Genomic DNA, 22,460 nt, shown 5'->3' with positions numbered 1-22,460 from the left:
ATAGTTTTAAAAAGAAAATGTAACTTACAGCATTTTGAATCCTCTGGTCTGCTGAGTTCTGGTGATGCAGATGTTGAATTTGTAGCTGAAACAGAAGAATTTCTTATTTTAAATAGAACACTGAGTGAATCTGGACCAGAGTCTGTGGCATCTAAATTAATAATAAAGCAGACAGAATTACAAAGCAATTCCCAGAACTCACCTCTTCAGAAGTGCTCGCTTTAATGATTCATTGAACAAATGGAACCTGCGACAAAAATTGTGGTGTTTTTCTTTTCATCCGTGCCCTCTCCTGTGTGTTTTTGGTAGTTTTGGCTATGTAAGTGTGAGCAAGGGAAGGCTCAAATCGGTATCTGCATGCATCAGGAGTAGCCAATGTGGTGTTGTTGAACTAAGGCACCCATCATCCCTGATCACTGTCTCTGCTGGCAATAATGTGTGCTTTTGCATTTGTCCATTTACACCTGCCTTTGTTTAACATTTAGCTATTTTCAGTTTAACATTTAGCCTATAGATGGGAAGTTATAATGCTGTTCCTTTTACTTCAACGAATGTTCAGATGCAGTGGGCAGCTATGTAACATATGTATTTAGCTTGACTTGGTTTAATCTTGTCTTTATGCACCCTTCCATAAGCTCATGTACTCAGGACAGTCCCTGATTAAATGCCCCAATCTTTGAAAGTAAGGCTGATGAATATGAAGAGCAGGACCTTTTCAGTGGTAGCTCTGCCTTTTTATATTTGTTTTTTAAAGCTGATGCAGACTTTAAATTTTTTTACTAAAAAAAAATCCACCACCACTATATTGTGAGAGGTGGAAGCACAAAGAAGACTGTAGCAGCAGTTTTTGTGTTTAGAAAACACAGTATCTTGCATTTTTAATAATAATGGAATCAGCCTCTGCATTCTTCTATATGCCTTCATTTCAGATGCTGTACAGCTTATACCCACGAGGCCTAAAAGGCTGCTTTCCCCACCCCCTTATGTGCGATATTTTGGGTTGGGTTGGTGAAGTCATAGCTACAACCTCATGTGTTTGCCACACAATTTGATTTCAAAGTGCCTGGGCAAAGGAAGAAGGGTTTACAGAGGCAAACTGATCGGTGGTGCCTGCAAACCCCTGTTCCTTTGTCTACATAGCTTAAATTCAAACCATTGTAAGCAAAGGAAAATATGTCACCTGGCTTCCTAATTTCAGGTGATTGATAGCTGGGAAAGTGTGGGCAGTTATATCAGGGTTAGCCAGCCTCAGTACCATCTTCTGTGGTTCTGAGGGAGGCTCTTCTTTCAAAACAATTTTTTTTAAAAGCATTTCCCCACCCCGCTTCAGGCTTTTGGTGCAATAAAATGGTCCGCTTGTTTAATGTTCTTTTTATTCTATGCCACTCATTTTAATTTTATAGTCTATGTGGCTTTTAATTGGTTTTAAATGGATTTTATTGTAAAACTTCTCAAGGACTTGCTATAGCCAGAAGGGAAAAATACAAATTGAAAAACAAAGCACATTTTATTTGACCAAAATTTCCTACGACTTTATACTTCGGTAGATTGCTTAAAATGTGTATCCATTTGTATTCATTCTCAGAAGTATGCTTATGAGAACTCCTGGGTTAATACAAATTTATTGTCTGCAGCAGACATTGAATTCTGCTTAAGAACATTTATTTCCTTTTGCTGAAATTAAATGTAAAAGAGAGGCTTTACAAACTTCTTGGTTTTGACACACACACAAAAACAACAACAACCCCACAGATAAAATAACATGCTAGGCCAAATCCCAAAATAGCTATATAAATCTGAGCTAACTTTGAGACTACTTAGCAGTTGATATAAATCCTTGAGCAGAATCTCGAGAGTATTTTGTGCAGCTGGAAGCCAAAACAAAAAGGGCTTCTGGAAAGTCTCACAGTGTGAAAGAGAGGTTTGTCAATGTCACCCACACATTGCAAATTATACATGGGATCCACACAATTTCCTCTTCGGCCTAAGGATCCCAGTTTCTCATGTTTACAAAGTACCTTACAGAGGGTCCTATTTCTCATTTGTAAATTAAGTTTGTAAAGCTTTACGTAACTCTTTCCTCAAAACTATGCAAATGGCAGATATATTTTAAATGTTACAACCTTGGACAACTATGTCGATAACTTCATACACTCGCATGACAATGTCCTTCAACAAAGAAGAAACGTTTGCCAATGGAACCAGCTCTTGCAGTCCAATCAGAACCTGGGAAACCAATGTCTCTGTATAGGGTTCTGCCTGTGTTGTACGAATATGATACACTGAGACATCCAGGGGCCATAGTGCGCCAGTAATCTGTAAAAGGAAGAAACTCTTTTTATATATTACATAACTGTGTGAAACTTAAGTCATGCAATTAATCCTTTCGTGTTAAACACACATGGAGGAAATAGTACAATCAAAATTAGTCAAGAAATAAAGGCCACAAGCTTGACCCCCAAATCATCCTTGCATGGGCATCACAGTGTGTGCCTAGAGCCACTTTGCTCAATGAACATGGCCAGTGGGACCATGGCTGTCAAGTGCTCTGGCAGCAAGGGGTGGGCTAGCTGGCATGGTCCTGCAACTTTCTTATTCATGCTTTAAACATGTAAGGGGTTAATTTGAACCTGCTACTGAAACTCTGGGATCTTAGAAGCCAGATTTATAACGTAACACATAATAGTTCTGCCTTTGGCACACCAAGTTTTGCTAATTACATTCTACACACCAATCGTTCACTGCTTAGTTGGTTGTGAAAATACTCACAAGCAAACCCTGCTTTTGATCAAGATTCACGCAAAGTCTGGCTCTGTGCGTTGAGAGCAAAAGGTCGGAGAGAGAGAGAGAGCTTACCAGTATATATTTAAGGGGAAGCCTTATGTGCCTCTTCAGGTGTATCTTGAGTAGAATGGAAAGGAATGAAAAGAAGATTGCATGCATGTACTTATAGGAGCCTATGCCTTTTAATGTGAGGAGTGCATGTGTGTTAAGGAGGAAGTACAGATGTCTTTTCAGATGATTTGTGCCTTCTCCAGTAGGTGGTAGTCATGGGACCTATTTAGGTTCTATTGCACCATTACAACAGAATCAACAGAACTGTATGTATTAGAATGAAGACTACTGTATTTATTCATACCATAGAGTGCAGAAGCCGTGAGTGATTCAGAAGTTTTGGATCCACTCTTTTTAACTCATCAAAATCCATTTTCACCAGGACTGACACATCATACCAGTATCTTGGCACTGTTTGCTCTGGAATTGAAGAGAGGAAACCATTTATATGGAAGGTTAACATTATATTAATGGAAAGGTTTTCAGTTATCACAGTGGACTTTTCATTTACAACAGCCATATTTAATCTGCTCAGCAAATCAGTGATACAGCCTTCTGATTTCTTAGTCTCAACTATTAAATGATTATCAAAAGTGTAGCTCCTGAGCAATCATTTACTGTACTGTATTTGTTTTAGATTCTATAAACCTGTTTTAATTCTTCTTATTGGCTTTTCAAAGTTCCACCTAAACACACATTCAGACTGGAATTCTATGCCCTGTGGAAATGTCCCATTGACTTGAATGGGACTTATTTCTAAGTAGATATGCATACAATTGTTCTATCAGCCTTTCAAGTGTTCGGATCAGTGACACTCTTCTAAAAGGTAAAAAGCTAGAAGGAAGGCTATCTGAGAAGCATAATCTTTTACTCACCTAGTTAAGGCAAATTTGTTTCCCTGTTAAATAAATTAGGAATTAGACTTTGTGTTTCTACAGACAATATGATCTGGCTTTTTCCTTCCACCACCATACAAAACTATCCCATGCATGAGTACTCAGAAGACCCAGGTAAGTGTTTACATAAAACTGCAACCTTCAGTAGATAAAGGGCTGTTTTTGCTGGAGGGAAAGGCCACAGACACATGAATATTTCAGGTCCCTTCTAGAAATTTCCTTGTGAAAGTATAAGGGTTAACAAACTGCCTAACTGTTTCCTAAGAAGAGGGCCTGTTTTCCCTTTCCAGTGTTCTGACCAATGTATGCAAAGGCACTGGGATGACAGACAAGCACTAGCCTTGCATAAAATTACAATGCCTATTATTAATATCAAATACAATTGAATAATGTTAAGGATATTAGTCTACCTACATCTAGACTCTGACTGCCCTGCATTGATGCACTGTGTGCACTCTAATGCACTCACCACAACATTTCTGATCACAGACCTGTCAGAAGGTGGCAAATGTTGGTCAGTACTGTACCTTCTGATACAGGATCAGAACAGCCAGTGCCTTTTGATGTCTCGCAGCATTTTTTATGTCCTGGACAATCCAAATCCAATGTGCATGAAATATTTAACGCTTCCGCTTCCTTTGTTGGACAGGCACCAGGTCTTGAGGCAAATTCACTGGAACTGTTTAGGGCTACAGAACAAGACATTTAACAACAAAAATTGCAATTACTGGCAAGGATTTAAAGTTCTACTTTAGGCATGTCCAAGAGCTTGAGTATGGCTTAGCAGGATTTTTTTATTCCTCTCTTCACACCACACGTACACATGCACTGCTTACCCCACCATGCCATACCTCAAGATGCTATTGAATGTATTTCTTTGGAGACTGGGGAGGAGGACTATTAATCAAGAAACTCACTGAGTACTTTGGATCTTAGCCAGCATTTGTTTTCATTAAAGCTATTCTATCTTCCTCATAACAACACTGGATACAGCTTGGATAGCTGCTCCTTTGGGAACAACATCATACATTTACAACACATTTAACACACATAGCTTTCTCCCAAAGAATCATAGGAAATGTAGTTTACCCCTTAGGGATGTACAATTCTTGGCACCCTTAACAAACTACACTTCCCATGAATCTTTGAGGGAAGCTGTGGTGGACTTTGGTCCCTCAAATTTCAGTGACGCCCTGTGCAACACTAAAATTCGGCACCCCCACCTCCTCACACCACTCTAAAGCGTTGTTTTGGTGCCCCCTGCAGCGGGGTGCCCAGTGCAACCTCCCCAGTCACGCCTAAAACCACCTCTGAGCAAAGTCATGTGCTGTAAATGTGTGGTATGGCTGAGAGGAAACAGCAGGTGTCCAAGCTAAATAAACATGCCTGTAGATCCAGCCTATGCAATCTGCAAATGATGGCACAAACATGTAGCAAGTCACAGCCACAAAAGTACCCTGAAAAATCAGCGCAAGGAACCGGGTTGTGTACCAATTCTGGCTCAGAGCCATAGAAAGCATTAATCTGAAATGTCAAGGTCTTCATTCTTACATCAGCCAAACACAAAGACAGACATCCAACATGTCCCTGTCAAAGTCTATCAAGCTATAATTGTTATACGAGCAACTCCCAGAGCGAGCCATCTGTCAAGCAACTGCTTAAAAGGTGGAAATTAGTTGACATGTTCCTTCGGTGAGTAGAAGCCTTCCTGATTTACTCACAAGGGTGGCAAAAATGTGTACGGTATACATGCATGAAAGCTCCATCATAACTAATATAAGGAGAATGGAATGACAAAGCGCTTGTAATATTTATTGTGCTTTATTATTTATTTTTAGAACTATTTTAAATCTGTAAACTGATTTGAAAAACTTTAGACCATCAGGGTTAATGTTACTGTTTTTGATGAAGAAAGACAGAGTGAATATTCATAAATATCTGATCAGATTTCCTATATAAACCACCCAAAGAGAGAGAGAGAGTTCCCACATATTTTTTGAGGCTGATGTATTTGTTGTGTGTCCACTGCTGGTGTCCTCAAAATCCCCTATAATATTGTTATAGGTGAACCATGTCTATGCAGTGGATATGCATCAGAAATCCATAGCTTCCTTGTGAGCATTCACTCTCCCTATGTGTTAATTAATTTAGCAGGATTTGCAGCACTAGTATAGTATTTATGTACCAACAGCCCATGAGAATGAGACACTGTACACAGATAAAAGATAACACAGCCTTGCCTACAAGCTTACAGTTTAAGCAAAGCATATGTTCCTTATTCTGACATTAGAATGTGTGTGTGGACGCGCAGAGCGGACAAACAGGAAACGTATCTGCTACATAAAGTGTGAATTGGTCCTTAGTCTGCCATCCAAGCAGAAGTAAATTATGGTTTCCAGTGGGATTGTAGAAAATGTATCAAGGGAAAATTCTCACAGAAGAGCCCCACAGAACTCTGAGCTCCAATCACTTAGTCAAACTAGCTTTGTCTGGGTTCTAACATAAGAGAAAACATTAACCATAGTTTAGTGACATGCTGTTAATTCATCTCACTAGTTGTCAACTTCCTCTTTTCATCATTTATTTAAGACCATGTCTAGACAGTGCATTACCATTCACAGAAGCTGTGACTAAGGCTCTGAGGTCTAGAAAGAACGGTCTGAAGGAGACAAATGAAACATGCACTGCTGAAGCTTAATGGGACGGCCCTAATGAGTAAGAAATTCAGAATTTAGAAAGCTTCTTTAACCTAACGACAAGAAGAGCTTCTGCTCCACCAGGACCCTAGGGCAACTTCTGTCTAGGTGCCTGCCCACATTTAGAGTAGAAGCTCATGTCACTGAAGTTCTTAATTGTCTGATTTGGGGATTGGACTAGATGACCCTACAATTCTGTGACTCAGAATATAATTTTGTTAAGCTTGTAATGCTGAGCTATCTTATGACTCAGCCAGCATTTCTCTCAGATGCTCTTCTCCAGCTAGAAAAGATTTTGCATGCGTACAGTCAGCATTCAATGGACCACACAAGCCCAACTGCTTTGTAGGCACCTTTGCAATAGTTATTTCTGCACATGACTGCAGCTCTTTTGCTTACTATGAAATGACATTAACAAAAACGGCATATTCTTTGTAGGCAGATTCACAAAACACATTTTATTTTTATTGCCAAGCCCCTAATCTCACTGGCCAACTGCTGTAAACTATGTGACCAGACCATCTTAATAAGCTTCCCTTCATTTGATAAACATTTTCTTTATTTGGATCAATTTGTTTCTACCAAACAAGACAATGTTTTATTGTCCCCAACATTCTCATGTTCCCAAGTGCAATTGTTTGAGGGGAAACAGTTGAATGTTCAAGCAGCTGTCCACCATCACAAGTGCTGGAAACTTCCATTCCCAGGGAGCAATCTGACAATACACATATATGTTTGCAGAAACACAAGAGTGTCTGCACCAGTGTTACAAAAGGAGATGAGACTCCTGCAAAATATAGGATTTTTTCCCAGATCGCTTCCCTCCTTCCCCCTTCTTCTTATTCTTTTTCCCCAGATCACTTTTCAAGAAAACTTGGAATCACCAAAACTGAGCTTGGGAGTTTACCCATTACTATTTTAGAGGCAGGCCTCAGAATGGTTCTCTTAATTTATTTTGCCTTCATAGATGCTAATAGCATGTGCTAATCTTTCATATAAAATATTCTACTTCCTTTTCCTTGATAGATTATTTTGATGGAAGGGCAGATTGAGAGACAGCACTTCCTTGTTCAGGCTAATGGAAATTTTGTTCCTACAGAATATGTTCTGCTTTGTGTTGCTGCTTAGGTATACATTTATGTTTAGTACCCAAAAAAAAGCCACTCCATTTAAAACTAAATAAAAACTATTAATGGTGACGATGATGATACTTTTTAAAAAAGACCTTTGAGTTAATATGAACTCAGTGATAACAGAAGTGAGTGAGTGTTATATGAGACATACAAAATGCAACACGTCTTTTGGATATGATCATCAAGCAGGTAACAACAAAATTTCCGGAGTCTAATCTGAAAGCAGGTTATCTTTACTAAGCCTTTTCAACTAAAACAGAGTTTAGATACAAATGGCATGCTGTTTTATACAGATCTATTTGAACCTCAGCTGCCAGAGCAGTAATAATTTAATAATTGATCTGACCTGTGAATACTTCCCCCCCTAAAATAGCTGAAACCCACAGGTTTCGTTGAGACTTGTTCATACACAGCCTGAGTGTGGGAATATGGTCATTTGTCCACAAGAGCATGGGCAAAAGTTCATTATTGCAAGGATGATTTCATAGCAGAAAGCATTGCTTGGAGCATGATCAACGCGTGGACAGCTCATGCCATCCAATGATTGGTTCACGTAGCATAGCATGATCAAATACGTGGTCTGGTGTGAGAACATGAGACTAATGTATTGTATTGTCTTTTATCTGCTGACTGAGGCAAAGTTTTCTCCTTGAATTTGTATCTTTCTTTGGCACACAATAAAGGTTGGGCTTCAGCAGCTTCTAGGGAGAGCTGCGGCCAGACTTCTTCAACCCATCTTGGCATGAGACTGATTATTTACGGATGGCGAACGGGTTCTCGTCACCTGAGCATGAAGATTATCTATGCGCTGATAGTTCACCCAAGAGCAAGCTCTGGGCCCCAACAGCTTCCCTCATGACACATATAAACTGTAATGATTACTGTGGCTGACACACAGCCGCATAAAGAGAGCCTATATGCAAAAGTCACAGTTCTGGTATAGGTTAAGTGTGTACAAAGCTAACTTGTCTCATGTCCCACTGTGTTGAAAGCCCACATGCCCAGGTTGGAGTGAGCTGACTCAAAGCTGCATCTGCAGGTATTTAGTGTTGTATTTTTGCAGTTCTTCTAATTTTCATTTTTCATTGAATACTTACATAAGGCACAGTAGAGACCAACTTGCTCATACCCACTGCAACAATCTGTCAGATTCATACTCTCTGGGACGGTGACAGGATGATATTCTTCGTTGTAATAGGTTTTGGTGCAAGTCCTCCACGGAATCCACCCTCCGCATAGTGTTTCCTTTTCATACGACTTTCGATAGGCAACCATTTTGTTCACATTTTTGTCTATAGTATAATTGCATAAATGGTAGCTGAGCAAGGAGAGACCTTTCTCTAGAGAGAAAGAAAGACAGAGTGATATAGGAATTAGTGACACCGTAGGTGATTTTTCAAAAGCACTCACCTATCAATGTACTTGGGAACAACTGCAGGTGACCAGCCACTGTTTTGTTATTGGTGTGTGTGTTCAAACAGATTAGGTTGGATCCAGATTTCCCATCATGCTTAAAGTAGAGCCAATGAATTTCAGTTGATTTACGGTAAGAATGAGTATGTCTAGGTCTAATCTATTTTTTCATGTACTCTAATAAAAAATTCAAAAGATTTTAGTAATCTGGAGATCCAGAAGAAAGACAGCCAGGGCAATAAACAACAAGTGCAAGAATTAATGTAAAGATAGAAGTAACTTTAAACATTTTAAATCTTTATTTAGTTCTAGTTCATGTTTTTGAAGGAAGAGTAAATTTTCTTTCAACTTGCTTTCCTTGAATGAAGTGGTATTCTATGTCTAATGCTAAGCAGGGAAACTTAGGGAAGTTTTTAATGTTTGATGTTTTGTCACTTTATTATTATTAGTATTAGTATAAGTATTCTGTTGGGAGCTACCCAGAGTAGCTGGGGAAACCCATCCAGATGGGCGGGGTATAAATATTATTATTATTATTATTATTATTATTATTATTATTATTATTATATTGCCAAGTCTATAGCAAAATGGGATCTCCTTGCAACTATGTGTACATCAATCAGAAAGATTGGAAGGAAATCCAAGTGTGATCAGCAATCCTATACATTTGCTAAAATCCTGTTTTATTATGTATTGTGTTGTTGTTGTTGTTGTTGTTGTTGTTGTTGTATTTATTCAAAATCTATCCCACCTGTCCTACAGCCTAGAGTTCAGAGCATAGAGTTCAGCACTCAGAGAAGAACAATTCCCCTGTGTAGGGTTGCTAGGGACAATTCAGAAAATGTTTACAAATTAGCATTTACTGCTCCATAGCTTCCAAACACAAGGATTAGACTGCCATTAAACTAATTAAAATGTGTTTTGTTGGATGGATTCTTTTAACCAGCTACAAGCTGAAATTTCCAGTATGACCGTAAGAAGGTGATTACTAGGTTTATTATTATGGACTGATTATCACCTTGGCAGTACTTTTTCACCTGTGCAAGCAAACATATTTCTGAAAATTAAAGTGCTATCCTGTCAACTAGCAATAACAGAAAACTTCCAAGTTTGTAACACAGATTATTTGCAACAGGAATATATCATGATTCTTGGAAATATTGATTTACTACATCCATTGGAGACTGTGACAAAGGTTATGTGAATCAAATGTCTTACAGTCTTGCAATATTGTTCTTGGGTAAAAAAATATACCGTATTCAGTAGACTAAAACTGCTAACAATGTGTGAAGACAGCAGGTAAAGTAAATTACACATGGCATACTTACGGTAATTGGTTAAATAACACATGATATATATACTGCGGCAAATAACCAGTGGAAATGTCATGCGAAAGAAGTCCACCCCTTTGGGGTGATGCCAACACATATTTACCCTTCTTTTTTCCTATCCACCTGTTTTTCTTTTCTCCTTTGTCATTCTGTTATGAATAAGTTTCTGCAAAATTCAGTATTTGGAAGGCTACTGCAGAATGTCTGGGAATAAAGTTATGTACACTAGCTGAGGATTCAGAGTCTCCACTTTTTAATGTTGGGACAAATTACGAATAATGAGATAAGTCAGGCCTCCTGCAGCAAATAGCAGCTCAGGGCACAGTGTTATTCAATAGCCTTATAGAACAGAAGCATGGGTGGGAGAGGGAGAAGCATGTAGCTTCAGTTTTCTTTCTCAAAATCTTGACATTCTGAACCAATGATACTGATTACACAACCACCACCACCACCGCACAGGCTACAATCTTATAGGATTCATAGTGGCTACCACTGTAATGAAACTACTGGTTTTAAATTCAGGTAGGTAGCCATGTTGGTCGGACGCAGTCAAAATAAATTTTAAAAAATTAAAAATTGTCCAGTAGCACCTTAGAGACCAACTAAGTTTTTAAGGTATCTGAAAAAGTGTGCATGCACACAAAAGCTTATACCCAGAACAAACATAGTTGGTCTCTAAGGTGCTACTGGACAATTAAAAAAAAAAAAAATACTGGTTTTAATTCATTCAGAATGCAGCTGTCTGCAAAAGCTTTCAACTTTTAAGGATAGACTTTTAGAAATATTTCTAATTATTCAGAAATCATAGCCCAGTCTAGATGATAAGGGTCAATAAGAGATTAAACCAATGTTTAAATATTGATCTGAATACAGTGGTAACAGAAGAGCTACACAGTCTTATTGTTCCTATCCATGATTAGGCTAAACAGCATGGTGATCCCATGAGGGCCGTATTCTGGGTCCTTTCATGGTTCTGACCCATCAACCAACTGTTTTGAAAACAAAGGTCAGCACACACATTTGCAGGCGCAACATCCTTCACTCCTGTTCATCACCTCTCTTGTTGAAAGCCTCACCACAACTGATCTAGCCAGTCTTGCTTACTAAGCTAACCTCACCACCACCCCAATCAAGAACGGGATCACAGGATTCCAGAGTTAGAAACAGAACTGAAAAACCTCCACATCCACAAATTCTCAGATAATTCTGCAGAGGCAGTTTCTCTGGTCTATAGTTTACATAGCATAATGACCCTGGTTCGCATCTTTTTCAAGGCGCTTCATGATAAAAAGCTGCTTCACTTGCCACCCAGAATCCTATATCCAAAAAACACCAAGCACTAAATCCATAATTGCCAATGAGCTAGGATGAATCACAAGAGTTGTCCTGAAAATAAATGGTCCCTGAGGTAAATGTAGATTTTTGAAGAGCAATGTTCAGTGCTGCGTCCAAATTAAAATTAAACGTGAAACTACGTAGGTATCAGTAAAGTGTTTTGCTACTTGCCTGTAAAGGTGTTAACTGTTCTCTGCCCTGTAGTGGTACACAGAATGAAGACGGACACAGCAAGGATCCTAGCCACTGAATTAAAGGTCCTCATCGTTTTTTGCAATATCATTGTTCCCAGGGAACAAAATAGCAGTTGGTTTTACATCCAGATTTTAGGAAATAAAGCAGAAATACCCTCGTTTTTCTCCTTAGTGTACAGGTAAAGTGATTGGCCTCAGAACAAAGAGAGAATCTAGGCAGTGCCTTGCCTGTGGAGGTTCATTAACGCTTTCCCCACGGAATGCTTGCATCTCAATTACTAATCCTGGTCCTCAGCAACCTGATGTAGTCGCTTGCAGAATAACACCCTGATTAAAGCTCACTTATTTGTAGCCAGCTTCCACGAAAGTCGACTGGTCTTAAAAACAAGTACATGAGTATAGCATGGGGTGGGGGGTCAGCAGGATTAGAGGGTAATTCCAACCCCTTGTGAAAGAAGCAATGGAAGCTGGGGTGTAGTCTAGATTGAACTGGGCCCAGGGAAGAGACTTCTTTAGGGGAGAGCAGGAGTAGTTAAGAGTCAGAGGGTGAAATCACCATCATGTTTCATCATGAGGAACCTGTGTGCTGTTGAGGGGCCTATTCCTTTAGGAGGGAGGTAATCTCTGGGGGGTGCAGGTTGGCAGAGCCAATCCCTTCTCTCTGTGTCTCTGTCTCTCAATCTCCTAGTCTCTCTCTGTGCCCCCTCCTTTGTTCTAATCTGCTCCCTGAGATTAGGGGAGCGTGGAATGAGTAAGGGAAGAATGTGTGGCTCTGAAACATGCCGCAAATGTCTTTCTGGATAAAAGCACAAGAAGAAAGATCACCTCAACAGTATCATCTGAATTACAGCTCAAAAATAGCACACTGTGTGTGATTAAATGGAAAAGAGGACTTTTAGCAGAGCTGTTTGAAGTTAGACCTGGTAGGACATGAAGGTTGTGTGGCAATAAGATGAGAACTCATATGCAGCACCAGTCCCTGTTCATATGTAACACCAGTCCCTGTTTGGTTTTCTTAGCCTTATCTACCTTTCATTTTAACTTCTACAGCATGCACGTGAGTTTTCTTGGGAACAAAGTATTTTGGTTTTCCTTGTAGGATTAGTCCTATTTGCAGCATTATATGCATGTTCAAATTCTGTGCTGCAAGTGGTCTCAATCAAAAGATAAATGAATTTGATTGTGCAATGTTTCCATTTACCTTTAAGAGGAGCTTTCATATCCCCTGAGGATGCGATTCCCCCCTGGCTACGGTTACTATAGTGAATGTTTCAGTGCCGTGGAAACAAGTCAAAAGAGGTTTTCAGTGAAGGACTCAAAATAGATTTGCCAGCCATTTTGGACAACAGAAAATATTTTCAACACCCTTTTGCATAATTTGTCAGGTGGGGGATTTTCCTACCCTTTTTTACTTCTTGGATATGATTGGTAGTCTTTTACTTTTGTCTTAATTTTCTAAAAATCTGTTACATTCTGTTCAATTCACACCTCAGATTCCTTATCATGATACCCAAAATATTTGAACCTTTCCTTCCATTCCCTAAATTCAATTGTCCCAACCATTTCTATTTTCTTCCCTCTCCTTCATTTCTTTATGTACATTTATTTGAATGCAAAGTAAAATGAAATTCATCCATAAAGCAGCTTCTTGTTTATTGGTTGTGTGGTTTGTTACTGACCACTATTTGCTGGTAACACTAACTGTAAAAAACAAAACAAAACTTGAAGATACAAAGTTGTAAGTATTGGTTGCTTTTATATTTGCACCACTCTCTGGACAAACCCACCTCTCTAATCTCCTCTAGACCATCCTGATTAGAATTACTGAGGATTAAGACAGACCCAATATGGCTTGCAGGTGTCAGATCCCTGGCTGCACACCTACCCACCCACCCCCACGGCAAAAGGAAAAATAAAAGCCATTTGGAAGTACCCAGAGTAGCAGGGAATAATACTTTTTCTTCTTGAAGTGAAAGGTGGTGTAAGGTGGATTTGTTGTACTAAAACTGAAATGTTGATACTAAAATAACAGGAACTTGTCCATTCAATTAAATGGTATCAGCTGTTGAAGAACTGAATATTGCTGTACACCATCCTGTTCTGTTGTGCTGTAGGAAACTACAGAACGTAAAAGAAAAGAATGTTCTGAAATGAGTAGTATTAATGGACAACCCATTCTGAATCTGCACTCAGACCAAAAACAATATAGCAAACTCATTCTCGTTTCGTGTATTCTGCTTGTGTCATCTCACTCCATCACAGAACCTCCCTCCTGGAAGCCAGTAGCTGGCTTCTAAGGCCTATCACACCCCACCACTGCCCACTGTCCAGCAGTCTTAAGAAGATGGGACATCCCTAGTTCAGGTACCCAAATAATATTTTTTTTCATCAGTGAGTTTGAACTGCGCTGTCATATTACCCCTAACTAGCTCCAAATGTGTTAGGCAGATTCTATCCTTATGAAGCAAATAGATGGAGAGGGATGAGTTCATCTGTTTTGGAAGAGCAATTGTCTGTGCCTTGTTATCTAGCCTGCATGCTTAACACATGGCCCATAACTGCATAAGTTCATTAAGCTGATCTGAAAATAATTTCAGGTATGTGTAAAGACAGCACAGCTACCAGCTTAAGGATATTTATCTGCATATCTCCTCACTTCTAAAAACTATTACACCCATCCTAATAAGTTATAAACCTTGTTTTAAACAAAACTCTCTTATTTGCTAGTTCCTATTACGATCAATATCCAAAGTTTGTTTGTACAGTGGTACCTCGGAAGACGAATGCCTCGCAAGACGAAAAACGCGCAAGACGAAAGAGTTTTCCGTTTTTTGAGTCGTTCCACAAGACGAATTTCCCTATGGGCTTGCTTCGCAAGATGAAACGTCTTGCGAGTTCTTGCGAGTTTGTTTCCTTTTTCTTAAAGCCGCTAAGCCGTTAATAGCCGCTAAGCCGCTAATAGCCGTGCTTCGCAAGACGAAAAAACCGCAAGACGAAGAGACTCGCGGAACGGATTAATTTCGTCTTGCGAGGCACCACTGTAGTATAATTGCTGGCCTATGATGTGCATGTGTTTGGGCGGGAGGTATGGATAACTGGAGATAGTGAGAAGCTGTGGAAATGTAAATTAATGGAAGCCTCTGTAATGTTGGACACTGAGAAGACATGACCTTCTCTAAATGACCTTGCATCTTCTTCTGCGCATGTAACTCAAGGCTCTGACTTTAACAAGCCGTAACCTGCACAGCTCCCATAGCACCTTATTAACTTGTTTATCCTTTCCATACTTTTGCATTCAAGTAAAACATGTTACATAATGATTATAAAAACAAAATCAAACATATATCTGCTTTCAAATTAGTATATTTATAAAGTGTCCATTTACTATGGGGGTTTTTATATCTGTAAACAAAAACACCAGTATTTTTTTGTTTTATACATGTAAATACCCAAAGGCAGTGTGACACCATCAACTGAATTTGGAATAGTTTTATTTTTCTCATGTGGGTGATTCACTTGCAAAGAGCTAAATGATAAATTACAGTTTGTGAACTATCAGGGGCAGATCCCACAGGCAATTCATATCCTGTGTTCATTACATGTCCTTTTTTTAAATTATGATTTATTTTGGCTCAGTTGCTAATACTGCTGAATAAAGCAAAGTAGCAGCCGCAAAACTGACAGGTTTACAAATATAGTTAAGTATAAGACAGTGAATTTGCATTTACCAGAAGCTAAGCTTGAATCTGATAAGCTCTCTTGTCAACATCAATAGCAACTACTTCAAGGAAATTTAACCTATAAGGAAATATAGGATTTTGTAGTTGCTAAAAGGGATTAAGAAAATTCAACAGTATTTTCAGCTACTGACAGCCTTTGTTTCAGAGTTCTACACAGGCTTTATACACCCACACAAGAATGGGGGTAAGAATCCATTATCTAAATATACCTGGATTTTTTACCTAAATTCATTCAAACTTTAGGGAGAAGAAAATTGTTAACTTTATCCACCCCAGGATGCATCAAACAGTATGTGCTTCCTTCCAATCTATTCATAATTTTGTAGTGCTGAGATATATAGACAGGAGAATGGATTTTCTTAGTGGCGACACCTTGAAAGTGGAATGTCCTCCTTTTGGAAGTCTAGCTGGCACTAACATACCCTCCAAAATTTATCTGATGAAAACTGGGACATCCATCCTATTCAATAATAACAATAACAATAACAATAACAATAGTTATTATTTATACCCTGCCCATCTGACTAGGCTGCCCCAGCCATGTATTTATATATAATAAATATATTTATTATATATAAATACATAATAAAACATGAAACATTTAAAAACATAGCTATACCTACAGGGCTGCCTTCAGATGTCTTCTAAAGGTTATATAGTTACTTATCTCCTTCGCTTGGGAGTCACATAACTCCATACCCTCCAACATTTCTCCCATGAAAATAGAAAAAGCAGGACATTCCGGGATCAAATCAGAAACAGGGATGGCTTCTGTAAACCTGGGGTTGTCCGTGGAAAATAGGGGCACTTGTGGGGTTTGCAGTAATGGTTTAATCTTTTTGCTATCAGCTCCAAGTCCCCCCGTGCTTTTAAATACTGCAATTTCATAGCAGCTATTGGTTTTAAGAAATGTAACTAATTGGAACATTAGTTTTATCTTCTCATCCAGTGAAATGCAATGTTTGCATATGTTTGTAACCCACCCTGTGGTCATGAATGATAAAGATAAAAATCTACATAAATAAAATGCTTTCACCTCTGCAACACGTCAGATACAGAGCTGATTCTGTCAAATTGGCTGACAAGTCATTTGCACAGTGGTAACTTGGATTAAGAACTTAATTCATCCCAGAGGTTCTTAACCTGAAACTGTTCTTAACCTAAGGTACCACTTTAGCTAATGGGGCCTCCTGCTGCTGCCGCACCGCCGGAGAACGATTTCTGTTCTCATCCTGAAGCAAAGTTCTTAACCCGAGGTACTATTTCTGGGTAGCAGAGCCTGTAACCTGAAGCGTCTGTAACCTGAAGCATCTGTAACCTGAGGTATCACTGTATAACTGTTATCCACCACCCTTTCAAGCTTAAATAACATGCTAAAAGAAGTTTTTTACAATGAAAGCCACCAGGTCTTGAAAGATGCTTAGGCCATCACATCATAACTGAAACTACAAAGTGATATTTTAAAAAGAGTCAACTGTTTGTGAACAACTCCAAGGACGTCCTTAGAGGAAGCCTACAACCACTTCAGAACAGACTTTAAGGACTAAGTCAAATATATTATGTGCTATACACCTTTCAAAAATGTAGTTCATTGGGAGTAGGGAAATAATACTGTAGCACCCTGCTTGTGGTTAACTCTTAGCTGGAATGAAATATTCAACGCATCAATAGAGAAATTAAAATAATAATTTATTTGTCAGACAAATAAATGATAGGCACAGTGGTATATGGTTACCAAAGCTCTGCCCCTTCCAGCCCTGATGGCCAGCACTTATATTTCCTCAGCCCAGCCCCCTTGCTCCTCCTTTGGCTGCCTCTGTCCAATCAGCCTGGTTGAAATTCCTATTGGCTGTTTGCTAGAACCAATCATAAAAGATACACCCATTTCATATTACCTTTTATGGGAGACAAAGAGCTATATTTCCTTCTATCCATAAATGGCAGACAAGTAGCCATATATCTTACATTTGCCTCGACAAGGCACCTTAATTACCAGATCACCTTTTGCCCCTGTTGCCCCTGCATTCCAAAACAAATGACTAAAACAAATGGCTTGTGGTATTAAATTCTATCTAAACAGAGATCTTGGGTTCACATTCTCACACACCATCAGTGAAATAAGAATCTAACATAAGAATCTAACATTTCTTACTTTCTAAATCCTTTGCCTAATTACATTAAGCCTACAAATCTCATACATAACATAGATAGCTTTTTAGAAGAAAAGGCCTTTGCAAAGTAAAAAGGAACTCAGTAAAAAACAGCTTCAAAAGAAGCCTCTTCAGTTTACACCCCCCTTTCCCAGCCAGCTGCTTTTCCCATTAGCTCTTCCCAAAATTTATTGCCCTTTAACTCTCTCAGTATACCGTAAACCTTAGGAAAATATGGCTAGAGTCTGATGGAAGGCACATGTTATTATTTTCTGTTAAACAATAAATCTTACTATTTACCAACTCTTAATTAGTGTTTTTGCAGCTTGATTGTATTCTGTAATATGTAGGGTCAGTGTAACATTTGCCCCCAGCCTGTAATTCCCATTTACAACTTTGAGAAACTTGTCTCCAGCTACTGCTATAAATCAGGGGGGCCCTTGTTCAGGAGAGCAGGAAGATAAACAACTGCCAAAGTACTTAGCCAGCTGGTTTCTGCCTGGCATGAAACATACAAACATTTGCAAATATATCTTTAAGCTCATTTTAAAATACAGGCCTTGATCAGATGCCTCAATACATTTAACAAATCCCCAATATAGAAAAAAAATTGTGTGCAGGAAAACCTGCCAGAGGAAAGGTTTTTAGGGTCAATTTAAGTTTGATGCAGGAGATCCTCTTTATCAATATCTTATATTTTTGCTCTTAAGGTCAAAATAGACATGCATGCTAAGGAGAATCAGACTGAGATGGCAATGCGAGGGGAGGGGAGGTTTAATCCAGTCCCTTGCTGCCACCACCATTTTTCTGACTGAAACTATGCAGCCCAGCACCAGCCCTACCAATAGGCCGAGGTGGAAGCCTCTGCTGAGGGTTCCCCAGTTGCACTATTCCCATCCTTCTGAGCTGGGGTGCCCTAGAGGCAAAAGTGCTTGTTTCTTGTTGACCTGGGCTGTTTTTCTGCAATGTATTGCCAACAGTGCCTTTAGGAAAGGCACTTGACCAGATCAACAGAGAGGCAAACAGCCCAAGCCATGCACTCCAGAAAGTATTGCCCATGTGTTGCTGTGCTCATGAAACACATGCTGGCATTGCAGCTACCGCACTGCATTATTTGAGTGGGCAGGGGGCAGGTGGAGGGGGAAGCAAATTTTGGTGAGGTGTTGAAGGACGAAGTTGTGCTATCCTTCACTCCCTCTAAGTAGCCTGCTGCCCTCAGGCACAGCGGAAGATGCTGTCTCATCATCACCTACCAATCCATTTGTGGAACAGGCAGCAAAACATTTCAGACCAGCCCTGATTATATTCCTCCTCCCCCCCCAAAAAAAAGAAAAAAGAAAGTCTGCTAAATCCACATGAGACAAATAGCATTTTAGTGAGATAATTTAGATCAGGAAAATGGCAGAAGAAAATGTTAAACTCCTCCCCTGTGCTGAGGCCCCCGATTCCCGCCCCCACCCCCACCCCCGCCGCTTTAACAATAAACCAACCATGAGAAAAGCTTTCTACAGATATCCCACATCACATCTAGTTTGGTTCTTAGTTCAGACTTCTTTGTAATGTTTTAACTTTCTATGAGCAGAGAGAATGCTAGAATAAAATCTTTATCCATGATATGCTAGCTTTCTATTGGCAGGGAGCAGTTTCGGTTTTTTTACATTTTGAGGACACAAACAAAATAAGCCTAAGGTTTTCTCTTTAAAGCCTTCTGAATGTTATATGCACAAACCTTTTATACACTACAATCAAGAGAAATGGTGTTCCATTACTATACTGCAAGTCCTGCCAAGAAACCTAATCCCTAAAGCCTTGTTAACAGGAAAATAACAGCTGTACATAACTACTATACTAATGAAGAAAAAATGTTTACAATTACCATTTTCATTGACTTTTTTTCAGGGTGTGTGTTTGACTTCTCTACACTTAGGGTATGAGCACTGTTTTTTAAAAAGTAAAATGGAATTTTTGCTTTGAAATTTTAGAATTTGTACCTCAGGAGCGTTTTGATAGTTCAGTATATTACAAAAAAATGGACATAAACCAAAGGAATTTTGGTGGACCTTACTCAGAAGCAGTTCCACTGAATTCAGTATTAAGCATTTTCAGATTGTACAGCAAATCCCGTTTGAATCAACAGGATTGTATGTGTCCAGATCAATTTTACTTCAATAAAATTGCAACATAGCTAATTTTCTTTGGATTTCATCCATCTCTGAAATACTCTGCCATAATTCTATGCACATCTACCCAGATGTCCACTGAGTTAATGTGTTGCAGATGGAAGACAGTCTCTAAGTCTCAATTTGTTTTTAGTAATTTGTAACGGCTAAACAATAAAAAATAAATGCAATATGTAAACAACTGTAAGTACATTATTGTGCTTTTGGCCTGTGGTGTGTGTGTGTGTGTGTGTGTGTGTGTGTGTGAGAGAGAGAGAGAGAGAGAGAGAGAGAGAGAGAGAGAGTCCTCCCAGGTGGTGTGTTAACTGCCTTCCAGTACAGTAGCTAGGCTAGTGAGAACAAGTGGTTAAGGTATTTTAAAAATGTTTTTATTAAAAGATTTTCATGGGGAACAAAAGAACATACAGAAAAAGAAGGGCTGGAACTCCCCATGAATGCCCCCCTTTTCTCTTATACTGGCAATAGCACCCACAGGAGAGGTACAGGAACTGTTTCAGCGAGTTCCCCTGGTTATAGTCTGAGACGTTATTGTAATAGGCAATATGGGGTTGACAGGGTGCGGTGGGGAGAGAAGGGGGAAGAGAGAGAGCAGAAAATCTAACCTCTAGGTTAGATCACCACAACACATTATATGTGAGAATGTCTGAAGACAGTTCAGAAACTTCCGCTGGCGCAGAATTCAGTGGCTGGTACAGAATTCAGAATTCAGCTGGTGCGGAATTGCTCACAGGGGCAATACAGTTTGAGAAAATGACGTAAGTCATGGCCCAACCACACTGATTCCCAATTAGTTTCCGGAGCCAGTTCAAAGTGCTGGTTTTGACCAATAAAGCCTTAAATGGCTCAAGACAGCAATACCTCGAGGACCGCTTCTCCCTATGAACCGACCTGGACTCGGTGATCATCATCTGAGGCCCTTCTTCATGTGCCTCTTCTACAAGAGGTCCAGAGGGCACCAATACAAGAACGGGCCTTTTTTGCAGTGACTCCATGCTTGTGGAATGCTCTCCCCAGGGAGGACTGCCTGGTGCCATTATTTGTCTTCATGCGCCAGACAAAAACTTTATAAATTGGCCTTTAACTATGTGTAGCCTTTAGAAGTGGGTGGGATGCTTTTACTGTATTTCTCTTTCCTCTTGGTTTCAATATATAGTAAGCCCACAATTTACACACATTTAATTTGTGCACATCCAGCTTTATAAGCATGGAAATAAATAAATAAATAAATAAATAAATAAATAAATAAATAAATAAATGAGTGGTGGAAAGGGGTCAGGATTCTGGAGAAAATTACTCTGGCGATCCCACCCCAGAACATAACCCGTACCTAAGTTATCATAGAATTGTAGACCTGGAAGGGACCATGAGGGTCATCTAGTCAGTCCCCTGCAATGCAGGAATCTTTTGCCCAACCTTCAGATTAAGAATCTAATGCTCTACCTACGACGCTATTCCTTTCCTGGGGTTGCAGGCTTACTGTATCTATGTGGGGTTTATTGTCTATTTGTTTGGTTGTAAGTTACTTTGGATGACAAACTTAATGAATATAACTTATACAAACTGAATAAAATAACAAACTGAATAAAATAAAATAAAACTTATACAGAGAATGCACCGAATCAAGATTCCCTGGTAACATTTCGCAGTTCTCACAAATCATGGGAGAGCAGCATGAATTCTTCTTCACGCATGCTAAAAGCATGTTTGCGCTTGTCCTGTGCCAGTTATTTTCACTTCTTGTGTGTGCTTTTTTCAATAAACAACTAAAATTCAAAGCTGCTCAGCAGGCTTGTGATTCGCATTAGATACGAGGCACGGAAAGGCCTCGCCTGTGTAAACTCCCTGAAAATAAACTTGGCGCTGAATCAGAGCCTCGTTTCCCTCTGCATTTGCCGGTGGGAAGGGGAACCTCGCCTTGATCAGCAGCAGCAGGGCTGCAAGACTGAAACGCGCTCAGCAGGGGCGCCGGCCGCTTGGAAGACCCAGCTCGCGCTATGAAGTCTTTGACTCCAGGAGGACGAAAAGAGATGCCGCTTATTATTGGCACTTCCCAAGGCACAAGCGGCATTTTATTAAGAAAAGAAAGACTGCTGGAAAGATATTTATTCCCCACCCCTTCCTTCCTTCTTTCTTCAGAACTCACACAGGCAGCAAGTTTCCACCCGGGAGTTTTTATTTGGCAGGGGCGCGCGCGCGTGTGTGTGGCGTATCCTGCCGCGGGAAGTGCTTACTAAGGGGAATCCACAGAGGAAAGACTCCCTTCCTCTTTCTTTCAAAAAAGGGGGGACGCCTTAGGTCGGCTTCATGTCCCTCAGTCCTCCTCCTCCTTCCTTCCTCCTCAGCGACCTGCTGAGTTCCCGCCGCCCTTAGCAACGACCAGCGCCGCCCGCTCCCCTACTTGGCTCAGGCGGCCAAGGCAGGGAGCGCTCGCTGGCTGTGGGGAGGAGAAACGTCGCCCGCAATTGCTATGACACCCCATTAAACACAAACACGCTCCACCGCCATTTCGGGCAATTTATGCTCTCCTGCCACCGCCGCCCCCTCCCCCCCCCCCCGG

The 22,460-nt window shown here is 39.9% G+C and overlaps 1 protein-coding gene across 6 annotated transcripts in view; it reads right to left on the bottom strand.

Annotated features, from left to right (window-relative positions):
* Positions 1 to 22,460, bottom strand: part of UMODL1 (uromodulin like 1) — a 75,243-nt gene that overhangs the window by 24,596 nt on the left and 28,187 nt on the right. Inside the window, exons 1-7 of one of the 6 annotated variants that reach the window (XM_079973173.1) lie at positions 22,135 to 22,169; positions 19,600 to 19,660; positions 8,658 to 8,900; positions 4,259 to 4,420; positions 3,140 to 3,255; positions 2,124 to 2,316; positions 29 to 151 (exon numbers count right to left, since the gene is read on the bottom strand). In XM_079973173.1, coding sequence (XP_079829299.1) covers positions 29 to 151; positions 2,124 to 2,316; positions 3,140 to 3,255; positions 4,259 to 4,420; positions 8,658 to 8,835 — 772 coding nt within the window. In that variant the 5' untranslated portion in view covers positions 8,836 to 8,900; positions 19,600 to 19,660; positions 22,135 to 22,169. Of the gene's footprint in view, positions 1 to 28; positions 152 to 2,123; positions 2,317 to 3,139; positions 3,256 to 4,258; positions 4,421 to 8,657; positions 8,901 to 11,810; positions 14,509 to 19,599; positions 19,661 to 22,046; positions 22,064 to 22,134; position 22,460 lie in introns of those variants that run through there. The other 5 variants (XM_079973172.1, XM_079973174.1, XM_079973171.1 and 2 more) reach the window with 5 other exon arrangements.

This window comes from Podarcis cretensis (assembly GCF_951804945.1).
Source record: "Podarcis cretensis genome assembly, chromosome: 4".
In the NCBI taxonomy this organism is placed as follows: Eukaryota; Metazoa; Chordata; class Lepidosauria; order Squamata; family Lacertidae; genus Podarcis; species Podarcis cretensis.
This window is presented reverse-complemented; position numbering and strand designations above follow the sequence as displayed.